Source organism: Lynx canadensis, chromosome C2 (genome assembly GCF_007474595.2).
Source record: "Lynx canadensis isolate LIC74 chromosome C2, mLynCan4.pri.v2, whole genome shotgun sequence".
Classification (NCBI taxonomy): domain Eukaryota; kingdom Metazoa; phylum Chordata; class Mammalia; order Carnivora; family Felidae; genus Lynx; species Lynx canadensis.
The window spans coordinates 144,936,773-144,951,435 of NC_044311.2; the positions used below are offsets into that span (position 1 = coordinate 144,936,773).

At 39.9% G+C, this 14,663-nt stretch overlaps 2 protein-coding genes across 2 annotated transcripts; both read right to left on the bottom strand.

Moving 5' to 3' along the window:
* Window positions 1–5,151: 5,151 nt before the first annotated feature.
* On the bottom strand, window positions 5,152–5,481 carry LOC115522952 (keratin-associated protein 21-1-like). The gene has a single exon (XM_030328494.1). It carries the CDS (start codon window positions 5,479–5,481, stop codon window positions 5,152–5,154), a length of 330 nt encoding a protein of 109 aa, XP_030184354.1.
* Window positions 5,482–13,110: 7,629 nt separating this feature from the next.
* LOC115522953 (keratin-associated protein 6-2-like) lies at window positions 13,111–13,422 on the bottom strand. The gene has a single exon (XM_030328495.1). It carries the CDS (start codon window positions 13,420–13,422, stop codon window positions 13,111–13,113), a length of 312 nt encoding a protein of 103 aa, XP_030184355.1.
* Window positions 13,423–14,663: the final 1,241 nt, after the last annotated feature.

A 14,663-nucleotide genomic window follows, 5' to 3' on the forward strand; every position in this document is an offset into this window, starting at 1 on the left:
GGAATACTATGAAAAATTATATGCCAACAAATTGGACAACCTGGAAGAAATGGACACATTCCTGAACACCCACACTCTTCCAAAACTCAATCAGGAGGAAATAGAAAGCTTGAACAGACCCATAACCAGCGAAGAAATTGAATCGGTTACCAAAAATCTCCCAACAAATAAGAGTCCAGGACCAGATGGCTTCCCAGGGGAGTTCTACCAGACATTTAAAGCAGAGATAATACCTATCCTTCTCAAGCTATTCCAAGAAATAGAAAGGGAAGGAAAACTTCCAGACTCATTCTATGAAGCCAGTATTACTTTGATTCCTAAACCAGACAGAGACCCAGTAAAAAAAGAGAACTACAGGCCAATATCCCTGATGAATATGGATGCAAAAATTCTCAATAAGATACTAGCAATCGAATTCAACAGCATATAAAAAGAATTATTCACCATGATCAAGTGGGATTCATTCCTGGGATGCAGGGCTGGTTCAACATTCACAAATCAATCAACGTGATCCATCACATTAACAAAAAAAAAGAGAAGAACCATATGATCCTGTCAATCGATGCAGAAAAGGCCTTTGACAAAATCCAGCACCCTTTCTTAATAAAACCCTTGAGAAAGTCAGGATAGAAGGAACATACTTAAAGATCATAAAAGCCATTTATGAAAAGCCCACAGCTAACATCATCCTCAACGGGGAAAAACTGAGAGCTTTTTCCCTGAGATCAGGAACACGACAGGGATGCCCACTCTCACCGCTGTTGTTTAACATAGTGCTGGAAGTTCTAGCATCAGTAATCAGACAACAAAAGGAAATCAAAGGCATCAAAATTGGCAAAGATGAAGTCAAGCTTTCGCTTTTTGCAGATGACATGATATTATACATGGAAAATCCGATAGACTCCACCAAAAGTCTGCTAGAACTGATACAGGAATTCAGCAAAGTCGCAGGATACAAAATCAATGTACAGAAATCAGTTGCATTCTTATACACTAACAATGAAGCAACAGAAAGACAAATAAAGAAAATGATCCCATTCACAATTGCACCAAGAAGCATAAAATACCTAGGAATAAATCTAACCAAAGATGTAAAGGATCGGTATGCTGAAAACTATAGAAAGCTTATGAAGGAAATTGAAGAAGATTTAAAGAAATGAAAAGACATTCCCTGCTCATGGATTGGAAAAATAAATATTGTCAAAATGTCAATACTACCCAAAGCTATCTACACATTCAATGCAATCCCAATCAAAATTGCACCAGCATTCTTCTCGAAATTAGAACAAGCAATCCTAAAATTCATATGGAACCACAAAGGCCCCGAATAGCCAAAGGAATTTTGAAGAAGAAGACCAAAGCAGGAGGCATCACAATCCCAGACTTTAGCCTCTACTACAAAGCTGTCATCATCAAGACAGCATGGTATTGGCACAAAAACAGGCACACAGACCAATGGAATAGAATAGAAACCCCAGAACTAGACCCACAAACGTATGGCCAACTCATCTTTGACAAAGCAGGAAAGAACATCCAATGGAAAAAAGACAGCCTCTTTAACAAATGGTGCTGGGAGAACTGGACAGCAACATGCAGAAGGTTGAAACTAGACCACTTTCTCACACCATTTACAAAAATAAACTCAAAATGGATAAAGGACCTAAATGTGAGACAGGAAACCATCAAAACCTTAGAGGAGAAAGCAGGAAAAGACCTCTCTGACCTCAGCCGTAGCAATCTCTTACTCGACACATCCCCAAAGGCAAGGGAATTAAAAGCAAAAGTGAATTACTGGGACCTTATGAAGATAAAAAGCTTCTGCACGGCAAAGGAAACAACCAACAAAACTAAAAGGCAACCAACGGAATGGGAAAAGATATTTGCAAATGACATATCGGACAAAGGGCTAGTATCTAAAATCTATAAAGAGCTCACCAAACTCCACACCCGAAGAACAAATAACCCAGTGAAGAAATGGGCAGAAAACATGAATAGACACTTCTCTAAAGAAGACATCCAGATGGCCAACAGGCACATGAAAAGATGTTCAGCGTCGCTCCTTATCAGGGAAATACAAATCAAAATCACACTCAGGTATCACATCACGCCAGTCAGAGTGGCCAAAATGAACAAATCAGGAGACTATAGATGCTGGAGAGGATGTGGAGAAACGGGAACCCTCTTGCACTGTTGGTGGGAATGCAAATTGGTGCAGCCTCTCTGGAAAGCAGTGTGGAGGTTCCTCAGAAAATTAAAAATAGACCTACCCTATGACCCAGCAATAGCACTGCCAGGAATTTATCCAAGGGATACAGGAGTACTGATGCATAAGGGCACTTGTACCCCAATGTTCATAGCAGCACTCTCAACAATAGCCAAATTATGGAAAGAGCCTAAATGTCCATCAACTGATGAATGGATAAAGAAATTGTGGTATATATACACAATGGAATACTATGTGGCAATGAGAAAAAATGAAATATGGCCTTTTGTAGCAACGTGGATGGAACTGGAGAGTGTAATGCTAAGTGAAATAAGCCATACAGAGAAAGACAGATACCATATGGTTTCACTCTTATGTGGATCCTGAGAAACTTAACAGGAACCCATGGGGGAGGGGGAGGAAAAAAAAAAAGAGGTTAGAGTGGGAGAGAGCCAAAGCATAAGAGACTGTTAAAAACTGAGAACAAACTGAGGGTTGATGGGGGGTGGGAGGGAGGGGAGGGTGGGTGATGGGTATTGAGGAGGGCACCTTTTGGGATGAGCACTGGGTGTTGTATGGAAACCAATTTGTCAATAAATTTCATATATATAAAAAAAATGCATTAGAACAAAACCGTGTTCAAATGTTGGTGTGCCATTTAGAAGTTATAAAATAATTCAATATATTATCGCAATATTCTCATTCCATTCAACCCGAAAATCTCCAATATTCTTGGACTAAGAGAGTCTCAAATTTCACACCTTAAAGATAGTTGTCTGGGGGTTGCTGGATGGCTAGTTGATTAAGTGTCCAACCTCAGCTCAGGTGATGATCTTATGGTTTGTGAGTTCGAGCCCCGTGTAGTGCTCTGTGCTGACAGCCTGGAGACTGAAGCCTGATTCAGATTCTGTGTCTCTTTCTCACTCTGCCCCTCCCACGCTGACACTCTGTCTCTCAAAAAAAATAAATAAATAAATGAAAAAAATCCAAATAAATAAATGAATGAATGAATAAATAAATAAATAAATAAATAAATAAATAAAGTTGTCTGGGAACACATTTTTCCATATGTTCTTCTATGCCTTATAAATAACAAGAATTTTACTAGTATGTAAATTGTAATATACATGCCTAATTGATGATATTCTTCCCTCCTTCAGAAGCCTTCAAAGACAAGGAACATAATGGAAAAATGAATAGGTTTTCATCAAACTGTAATTATTAGAATTCTTTTCCCTGTTTGTACGATGTACCCATCCTAGACTAACTCACAGCACACTCAGTCATCACATCAGATTTAGACTATCCCATGTGTTCCAGATTTAGACTATTCCTATCCCATATATTCCATCCATTGAGAGAAGGCTTAATTCTTCATCAGCAGGACACTTAATATACGGGGCATAGCCTCCATCCAGGGCTGACCTCGATGGCAAGGCCATCCTCCTTGGAATCTGACATGGTTTAGAGTCCTGGCTTAGGATCCTCACACTCAGACTTTGTGCACTCACCTTTGCCATGCATATGAGTCAGTGATTGGTTTTTCACTGCTGGTTGAATTTGAGTCTGAAATACATTTTCTATGGTAGGATCTAAAGGTGAGAGTTCTGGAATGGCACCTGAGGAAAGGACACTGAAGTCAGACCCCAACAAACCGAAGGTTCTCAAACTCAGAAAGGACTGGACTTCTCATCCCATTCTTGTATACGCACCAGGGAAGACACTAAAGGACACCATTAAAGCCCTACTCCTTCCTCTTTTCAACTGAAAATTGTGGCACCATTGATCATACCCAACATATAATGAATTTCTCTTCCCCTTTCTGCTTGGTACTGCCCTTTCTGGCCATTCTTTCAACTTGAGTTCGTTTGACACCGAACATCAAAGTACCACCCCAAACTATCTCTCCAATATTTAATGAACCTTCATTCTCTTCCCCAGGAAGCTGTTTTATTCTCTCCAAGCAAATTATGTGTCTAAATTTGTCATAATTAATTTGTAACATATTTATTAAAACCAACAAAATGTAAACACTCTGAGAGTAGGAAATTCATCTGCAATTTTTCTACTACGTATTCATTGTGTTGGATAGTTCTCTTTCAAACACATTCAAAAGGATTTGTCAATTAAGTGATTTAAATCTATTTCTTCAAACTCAATTTATGCCAACAAATATATTAGCAAATCCATCCAATTCAGATGATATGATACCACGCTTTGCTTCTAACATCCCCTTTCCTTGGTTCTTTACACTTCACCTGAGGCAGCTTCCAATTTCTCATGAATATCAGAAACTCTCTCTTCCATCACATTCATTCTTTAAGTGATCAGGCCACACCCCCTTCCCCTTTGGCTTCTGTCACAGCCTCCCAGGAAATGCCATCCCTCCTCATCCTCATCTTTTCCCTCCACATCCATTCTACCTACAGTGTGATTTCCAGGGCACAGTTCTGCAGTACCGTGCTAGAGATATGAAACATAGGTGGAGAAGACATTATATCAATGCATGTAAGAGGAGAAATGCTTGTATGATATCCAGAAAGAGACCTGGGTACATGAAATATATTGTCAGCCCAATTTTCAAGAGAGGCCATAACACCTCAAGAAACAAGGCTTTTCAAGAAAGACTAGAGACATTTGATAGAAGGAATGAAACATTTTTATTGAGAATAAGGGATTTGCCCAAATGTGGGATGTTTGGATCCTTGCCACAGTCACACCACAGATTCCATACTAAGGGAGTAAGACCAACACTTTGTGGAAAAGTGTTAGATGATCCTCCATAGCCTCAAGCCACAAGATGCCATGCTACAAATGTTACTGGAGGTCAAATCTTCTATGACACATGCAATGTTCTCAATATATAAATCTTGGGGTATACATCCTTGAATGAGCTTTCTCTTAAGGCATGTCATTTCCGAAGCAAGTGGGGATTAGACAGTGATGTTCTAGCAGCAAGAAGAATAACATCTTCTATAGTAAAGTGGCCGGTAGCCACAGAAGTTGGAGCCATATCCACAGCCAGAGCCACAGCAGGAACCATATCCACAGCCGTATCCTGAGCCATAGCCACAGCCATAACGGAGGCCATAACCACAGCCATAATGGGGACCACATCCACAGCCATATCTGGTGCCATAGCCACAACAGGAGCCGTATCCACAGCCATATCCACAGCCATAGCCAGGTCCATAACTACAGCCATAATAGGGCCCATAGCCACAGCCGTAGCCATAGCCACAGCCATAGCCACAGGAGTTGCCGTAGTTGCAACACATCTTGTCAAGAGAAGAGAATTCACGTGGGTTGCGAGAGGATGTGGTGAACTGTGTGTCTTCTACTAGCCTTGGACCTTTATATACTGTCAGTAATTGGCAGAACATACCATTCATCCCCTGACATACCCAACAAATATGTAAGCACTTCTGGTATGCCACTCACTGTCAACAATCAATAAATGTCTTGGGAAATGTGACTTCATTCTGTTGGAGTCTCCAGTTCCATTTGAAGAACAGCATTTAATTTGCTCTGCCAAAGAATTCTCTCACTAGAATCATGGGCCATATATAAAACTGGTATGCATCTTCACAACTTGTTGTCATTTAATTTACCTTATGTTCATCGTTGAGGGACATTTAGGAAAATTTTGTCCTCTTGATCTCTCCTCTTTCCTAAGCTATCTACCTGTCCCCATAGGGAAGGAAATAACTCCCATCTCCTTTCTGGAAGCATTGCAAATTTTTGCCTGCCTTCTCACACCCAGTTACCTATTGCAGATACCTACTAGCTCCATGTGTGATAAAGGAGGGAAGATGCTAATTCCAGTCATCAGAACAAAGCCCAGCAACACTGGAACTTCTGCTGTACAATGCCAATAGTGTTGAGAATTAGAAACCTTGGTTTGAATCTCACATCTCTATATTCTCTATGGGTGTCTAGTTCCAAATAATTCCTTTTTTTCTCAACTAACCCTTTATCCAATCATCCCATTACCAGACATGAAGTCAGAAAGAAAGGAAGAAAGGAAGAAAAAATTAAAGGAAGGAGGGAAGGAAGGAAGGAAGGAAGAGAAGGAAGGAAGGAAGGAAGGAATTAGAAAGAAAGAAATAATAAGAAGAAAGAAAAGAAAGAAGAAAGAAAGAAAGAAAGAAAGAAAGAAGAAAAGAAAGACAGAAAGAGAGACATAGGAAAGGAAGGAAGAAAGGAAGGAAGGAAGAAGGAGGAAGGATAGGAAGGAAGGAAGGAAGGAAGGAAGGAAGGGAAAAAGGGAGGAAAGAACGAAGGAAGGTGTCTTTGTTTTTGTTTGTATGTTGTTTCTTGGGATATTTCTGCTTATCTTCGTTGTCTAGGCTTTCATCAGTCACCAATGTTTATGAAGTCTGGCATGACTCCAATATTTGCATTATTTTTACAGTAACCACTATAAAATCCAAGCTGGAAGGGAGTACAAACTCAGGAAGATCATTCCTTCTATTCCACGCTAAAATTTCCATCAAAGAAATGAGTGACATCCATTCTTTTCCTGAATGCTTTCAACTGGGAATTTCATAAAACTGCTGATTTCTTTTCTTGTGATCTTTCTTGGTAGACATCTTTCCTTCAGTTAAGTGTATGTCCTACTACTTTTAGACTGGTGTAATCTAATCACTCTGATGTGATTCAACCATTACAAAAATTTTAAGGAATATATAGCCACTACAATTCTTCTTTAGCTTAACTTTCTCTACTTTTCTACCATTCTTGAAATTCACAACTCTAAACTCTAATGCACAAAATCCCTAGAATACACACGTTGCTTTTCTAACACCTGTTTCTTGTCACAATACTCCTGAACTATTGGAAAAGTTTCCTACTTTTCTTGCATTGTTTCTAGTACCTTTCCATTCAGTTTTCTGAATACAGATCCATAATCGCAGAAAAATAATCTCTTCTTCTGTGCACCCATCTTTCCCTATGAAGTAGAGACTGGTACATAATTTGAATTCCGTCAATATTTCCCCAGTAAAGAAATGCATTAAAACAAAAAGGTGTTCAAGTGTTGGTGTGCCAGTACAAGTATAAGATAATTCTATATATTATCACAGTGTTCTCATTCCATTCACCTAGAGTCTCAAATGATTTTAAGTAGTGAGTCTTAAATCTCACATTTTGAGGATAGTTGTTAGTTTATGAACACCTTGTGACAGATCTACAACTTATCTTATATACCTGATAAATTATCGACCGTTTATGGATATGTAAATTGTGATATAAACGCCTAACTGATGATGTTCTTCCCTACTTCAGAAAGGCCTTGAAAGACAAGGAACATAATGGAGCAATGAGTAGATTTTAAAAAACCGTAACTATTAGAATTCCTTTCCCTTGTCTGTAGGATTTACCCACCCGTGACTAACCCAGAGCACAGGCAGTCCTCAGAACAGACCTAGAATGTTCCATATGAAAACTTCCAACCCGTGACAGAAGCCCTGTTTCTTCCACAGCAGGACACGTAATATCCTGGGCATAGCCTCATGCCAGGGCTGACCCTTGATGGCAGGGTTATCTTCCTTGGAATTGACCATGTTGTGGATGGAGACCTTTAGCTCCAGTGTCCTCAGACTCAGACTTTCTGCAGTGACTTTTGGTCATGGAGATGAGACAGCGAGTCATTCTTTCTGCTGGCAGAAATTGAGTCTGGAGACACTTTTTCTGATGTATGCTGCTAACTGTTAGATTTCTGGAAGGCATATGAGGAAAAGACACTTTGGTAAGAACCCAACACAATAGCAAGCTCACAATCCCAAACTATCCCTTGCTTTTTTCCACTACAAATTGTGGCACCCCAATCAAACCCCAACCTTCATGAATTTCTCTTTCTCCTTTATACTTACAACTGTTCTTTCTAGTATTTCTTTCAAATGGCATCAGTTCATTTGACACAAAATGTCAAAATACCGTCCTTGAAACTATCTCCTCAATCCTTCAGCCTGCAATCTTTTCCCCAGTAAGATGTTTTATTGCCTTCATAGGGATGATCTCTCCAAATTAATTTCAACTAATTCCTACTTATTTTTAAATATCGCCATGAGAATGTCAACACTCTGAGAGCAAGAAAGTACATCCACAATTTTCCTCCTGTATCTTCAGAGTGTAGGATAGTTCCCTTTCAAAAACATTCTAAACTATTTGTGAGTAAGTGACTGAAATCAATTTCCTCACTCTCAATATATGCCAACAAATACATCCATGCTTCCATTAAATTACAGATGATACAATACCACAACTGTTCTTCTAATTATCCTTTCCTTGGTTCATTAGACACCCAAGTCCATTTCTAATTTCTCATTACTCTGGAAACTCTCTTTCCATTCCATTCATCCTGAAGTACTCAGGCCACACCTCCTCCTCCCTGGAGCTTGTCCACAACCTCCAAAAGAGGTAACATCCCTCCTTGCCTTTCCCCTCCACCTCCATTCTACAATAGAGTGTGATTTCCAGATGAAAGTTCTGAAATACTCTGTGATTTGTGTTGAGTTGTGAGGGCCTGGTCATGAGGGGTGCAAGGCACAGGAAGAAAAGGCATTTTCTCTGATGCACATAAGAGAAGAAAGGCTCAGTCCATTATGAAGGAAGAGCCCTCATGTTCATAAAAAACATTGTCACCTAGATTTTCAAGAGGAGTCATAATACCTCAAAAAAAGGAATGATTCACAAGCAAGAACACAGAGATCTATTAGAAGCAAAGAATCATTTTTATTGAGAGTAAGGAATTTGCCCAACTGTGGGGTGTTAGGCTTGTTTGCCACAGTCAGATGACAGAATCCAGAGTAAAGGAATAAACACCAACATTTAGAAAACAGTCAGATGATACCACACAGCCTTGAGGCACAAGATGCCATTCTAGAAATGTTGCTTGGAGGTGAGAGCCTCTGTGAAGCATGCAATTTCGTGGATATAGAAAATGTGACGTGTGAATCCTTGATTGAACCCTCTCATTAGATGTGTCTTATTTAGAGGACAATGGGGTGATATTCTAACAGCAAAAAGAATAACATCTTCTATAGCAAAATGGCCCGTAACCATAGCAGCCGGAGCCATAGCCACAACCACAGCCATATCCGGGGCCGTAGCCACAGCAGGAGCCATATCCACAGCCATATCCACAACCAGAGCCACAGCCATACCGGGAGCCATATCCACATCCATAGCCAGGTCCATAACTCCAGCTGTAATAGGGGCCATAGCCACAGCTGTAGCCACAGGAGGTGCCGTAGTTGCAACACATCTTGTCAAGAGAAGAGATTTCACGTGGGTGGTGAGAGGATGTGGTGAACTGTGTGTCTTCTACTAGCCTTGGACCTTTATATACTGTCAGGAATTGGCAGAACATTCCATTCATCCCCTGACATACCCAACAAATATGTAAGCACTTCTGGTATGCCACTCACTGTCAACAATCAATAATGTCTTGGGAAATGTGACTTCATTCTGTTGGAGTCTCCAGTTATATTCAAAGAACAGCATTTTAATTTGCTCTGCCAAAGAATTCTCTCACTAGAATCATGTGCCATACATAAACTGGTACCCAGCTTCACAACTTCTTGTCATTTAATTCACCTTATGTTCATCGTTGAGGGACATTTAGGAAAATTTTGTCCTCTTGATCTCTCCTCTTTCCTAAGCTATCTACCTGTCCCCATAGGGAAGGAAATAACTCCCATCTCCTTTCTGGAATCATTGTAAATTTTTGCCCTGCCTGCTCACACCCAGATACCTACTGCAGATACCTACTAGTTCCATGTGTGATAACGAGGGAAGATGCTAATTCCAGCCATCAGAACAAACCCCAACAACACCGGAACTTCTGCTGTACAATGCCAATAGTGTTGAGATCTAGAAACCTTGGTTGGAATCTCACATCTCTATATTCTCTCTTTATTGGTGTCTAATTCCAAATACTTCCTTTTTTTCTTAACTAAACCCTTTATCCAATTATTCCATTACCAGACATGCAGTCAAAAAGAAAGGAAGGAAGGAAAGAAGGAAGGAAGGAAGGAAGGAAGGAAGGAAGGAAGGAAGGAGAAAAAAAGGAAAGAAAGAAAGAAAGAAAGAAAGAAAGAGAAAGGAGGAAGGAAGGAAGGAAGGAAGGAAGGAAGGAAGGAAGGAAGGAAGGAAGGAAGGGAGGGAGGGAGAAATGGAGGTGTCTCTGCTTTTTGTTTGTATAGTTGTTTCTTGGGATATTTCTGCCTCATCTTGGTTGTCTATGCTTTACATCAATCACCATTTTATGAATCTGGCAGAATCCAAAATTGGATTACTTTTTACTGTGACAACTAAAAAATCCAAGCTGCAAGGGAGTACAAACCCAGGAGGATCATTGCTTCTACTCCTCACTAAAATTCCCATCAAAGAAATGTGGGACATCCAGGTCTTTTCCTGAATGCTTTCAACCGGGGAATTTCATAAAACTGCTGATTTCCTTTCCTGTGATCTTTCCTTAGTAGACATTTTTCCTTCAGTTGACAGTATGTCCTACTACTTTTAGACTGGGGTATGTGATCCCTCTGCTGTGATTCATCCCTTACAAGAAGTTTAAGGAAAATATGCCCACTACAATTGTTCTGTAGCTTAATGTTCGCTACTTGTCTACCATTCTTGAAATTCACAACTATAAGCACTAATGCACAAAATCCCTAGAATACACACTCTGCTTTTCTAACACCCCCTTTATTGTTACAATACTCCTGACCTATTGAAAAAGTTTTCTAGTTCTATTGCATTATTTCCAGTACCTTTCCATTCAGGTTTCTGAATACAGATGCATATTGCAGGAAAAAAACTCTTTTATTCTGTGCACACCTCTTCCAGATGAAGTAGAGCCTGGCACATAATTTGAATTCTGTCAATATTTCCCCAGTAAAGAAATGCATTAAAACAAAATCATGTTCGAGTGTTGGTGTGCCAGTATAGTTATAAGATAATTCTATACATTATCACAATGTTCGCATTCCATTCAACCTTGAGTCTCAAATGTTTTTAAGCAGTGAGTCTTAAATCTCACATTTTGAGTATCGTTGTCAGTTTATGAACACCTTGTTCCAGATCTACAAGTTATCTTATATACCTGACAATTTATCGACCCTTTATGGATATGTAAATTGTGATATAAACGCCTAACTGATGATGTTCTTCCCTCCTTCAGAAAGCCTTCAAAGACAAGAAACATAATGGAGCAATGAGTAGATTTTAAAAAACTGTAACTATTGGAATTCCTTTCCCTTGTCTGTAGGATTTACCCACCCTTGACTAACCCAGAGCACAGGCAGTCCTCAGAACAGACTTAGGATGTTCCCTATTGAAAACTTCCAACCCGTGACAGAAGCCTTGATCGTTCCACAGCAGGACACTTAATATCCTGGGCATAGCCTCATGCCAGGGCTGACCTTGATGGCAGGGTTATTTTCCTTAGAATTGGCCATGTTGTGGATGGAGACCGTTAGCTCCAGTGTCCTCAGACTCAGACTTTCTGCAGTGACTTTTGTCATGGAGATGAGACAGTGAGTCATTCTTTCTGCTGGTAGAAGTTGAGTCTGAAAAGACTTTTTTCTGATGTATGCTCTACTGTTAGAGTTCTGGAAGGCATATGAGGAAAAGACACTTTGGTAAGAACCCAATACAATAGCAGCTCGCAACTCCCGAACTCCCTTGCTTTTTTCCACTACAAATAGTGGCACCACCAATCATACCCCAACCTTCATGAATTTCTCTTTCTCCTTTATACTTACAACTGTTCTTTCTAGTATTTCTTTCAAATGGCATCAGTTCATTTGACACAAAATGTCAAAATACCTCCTTGAACTATCTCCGCAATCCTTCAGCCTGCAATCTTTTCCCAAGTAAGATGTTTTATTGTCTTCATAGGGATGATCTCTCCAAATTAACTTCAACTAATTGTTACTTACTTTTAAATATCGCCATGAGAATGTCAACACTCTGAGACAAAGAAAGTACTCAAAATTTTCCTCCTGTATCTTCAGAGTGTAGGATAGTTCCCTTTCAAAAACATTCTAAACTATTTGTGAGTTAAGTGACTGAAATCAATTTCCTCACTCTCAATATATGCCAACAAATACATCCATGCTTCCATTAAATTACAGATGATACAATACCACAACTTTCTTCTAAATTATCCTTTCCTTGGTTCATTAGACACCCAAGTCCATTTCTAATTTCTCATTACTCTGGAAACTCTCTCTTCCATTCCATTCATCCTTGAAGTACTCAGGCCACACTTCCTCTCCCTGGAGCTTGTCTCACAACCTCCAAAAGAGGTAACATCCCTCCTTGCCTTTCCCCTCCACCTCCATTCTACCTACATAGAGTGTGATTTCCAGATGAAAGTTCTGAAATACTCTGTGATTTGTGTTGAGTTGTGAGGGCCTGGGCATGAGGGGTGCAAGCACAGGTAGAAAAGGCATTTTCTCTGATGCACATAAGAGAAGAAATGCTCCCATTATATGAAGGAAGAGCCCTCATGTTCATGAAACATATTGTCACGTAGATTTTCAAGTGGAGTCATAATACCTCAAAAAAAGGAGTAATTCATAAGCAAGAACATAGAGATATATTAGAAGTAAAGAATCATTTTATTGAGAATAAGGAATTTGCCCAACTGTGGGGTGTTAGGCTTGTTGCCACAGTCAGATGACAGAATCCAGAGTAAAGGAACAAAGACCAACATTTAGAAAACAGTCAGATGATACCACACAGCCTTAAAGCACAGGATGCCATTCTAGAAATGTTGCTGGAGGTGTGAGCCTCTGTGAAACATGCAATTTCTTGGATACAGAAAAATGTGAGGTATGAATCCTTGATTGAGCCCTCTCATTAGATGTGTCTTATTTAGAGGACAATGGGGAGATGTTCTAGCAGCAAGAAGAATAACATCTTGTATAGCAAAATGGACGGTAACCATAGCAGCCAGAGCCATAGCCACAGTAGGAACCATATCCACAGCCATATCCACAGCCATACCGGGAGCCATATCCACAGCCATAGCCCATACCACAGCCACAGCCATAGCTAGGTCCACAACTACAGCCATAATAGGGGCGATAGCCACAGCCGTAGCCATAGCCACAACCATAGCCATAGCGATAGCCAGGTCCATAACTATAGCCATAATAGGGGCCATAGCCACAGCCATAGCCACAAGAGTTGCTGTAGTTGCAACACATCTTGTCAAGAGAAGAGAATTCACGTGGGTGTGAGAGGATGTGGTGAACTGTGTGTCTTCTACTAGCCTTGGACCTTTATATACTGTCAGTAATTGGCAGAACATACCATTCATCCCCTGACATACCCAACAAATATGTAAGCACTTCTGGTATGCCACTCACTGTCAACAATCAATAAAAGTCTTGGGAAATGTGACTTCATTCTGTTGAGGTCTCCAGTTATATTTAAAGAACAGCATTTTAATTTGCTCTGCCAAAGAATTCTCTCACTAGAATCATGGGCCATACATAAAACTGGTACCTACCTTCACAACTTGTTGTCATTTAATTTACCTTATGTATCATCGTTGAGGGACATTTAGGAAAATCTTGTCCTCTTAATCTCTCCTCTTTCCTAAGCTATCTACCTGTTCCCATAGGGAACGAAATAACTCCCATCTTCTTTCTGGAATCATTGCAAATTTTTGCCTGCCTGCTCACACCAGATACCAACTGCAGATACCTACTAGCTCCAAGTGTGATAAACAAGGGAAGATGGTAATTCCAGTCATCAGAACAAAGCCCAACAACACTGGAACTTCTGCTGTACAATACAAATAGTGTTGAGATCTAGAAACCTTGGTTTGAATCTCACATCTCTATATTCTCTCTTTATTGGTGTCTAATTCCAAATACTTCCTTTTTTTTCTTAACTAAAGCCTTTATCCAATCATTCCATTACCAGACATGAAGTCAAAAAGAAAGGAAGGAAGGAAGGAAGGAAGGAAGGAAGGAAGGAGAAAAAAAAAGGAAGAAAGAAAGAAAGAAAGAAAGAAAGAAAGAAAGAAAGAAAGAAAGAAAGAAGAAAGAAAAGAAGGAAGAAAGGAAGGAAGGAAGGAAGGAAGGAAGGAAGGAAGGAAGGAAGGAAGGAGGGAAGGAAGAGAGAAATGGAGGTGTCTCTGCTTTTTGTTTGTATGGTTGTTTCTTGGGATATTTCTGCTCATCTTGGTTGTCTATGCTTTACATCAATCACCATTTTATGAATCTGGCAGAATCCAAAATTTGGATTACTTTTGACTGTGACAACTAAAAAATCCAAGCTGCAAGGGAGTACAAACCCAGGAGAATCATTGCTTCTTCTCCTCGCTAAAATTTCCCATCAAACAAATGTGGGACATCCAGTCTTTCCTGAATGCTTTCAACCGGGAATTTCATAAAACTGTTGATTTCCTTTCCTGTGATCTTTCCTTAGTAGACATTTC

What these genes read in the sequence shown, in the direction of transcription:
- LOC115522952 (XM_030328494.1), bottom strand. Translation starts at nt 5,481, where the DNA reads ATGTGTTGCAACTACGGCAACTCCTGTGGCTATGGCTGTGGCTATGGC.
- LOC115522953 (XM_030328495.1), bottom strand. Translation starts at nt 13,422, where the DNA reads ATGTGTTGCAACTACAGCAACTCTTGTGGCTATGGCTGTGGCTATGGC.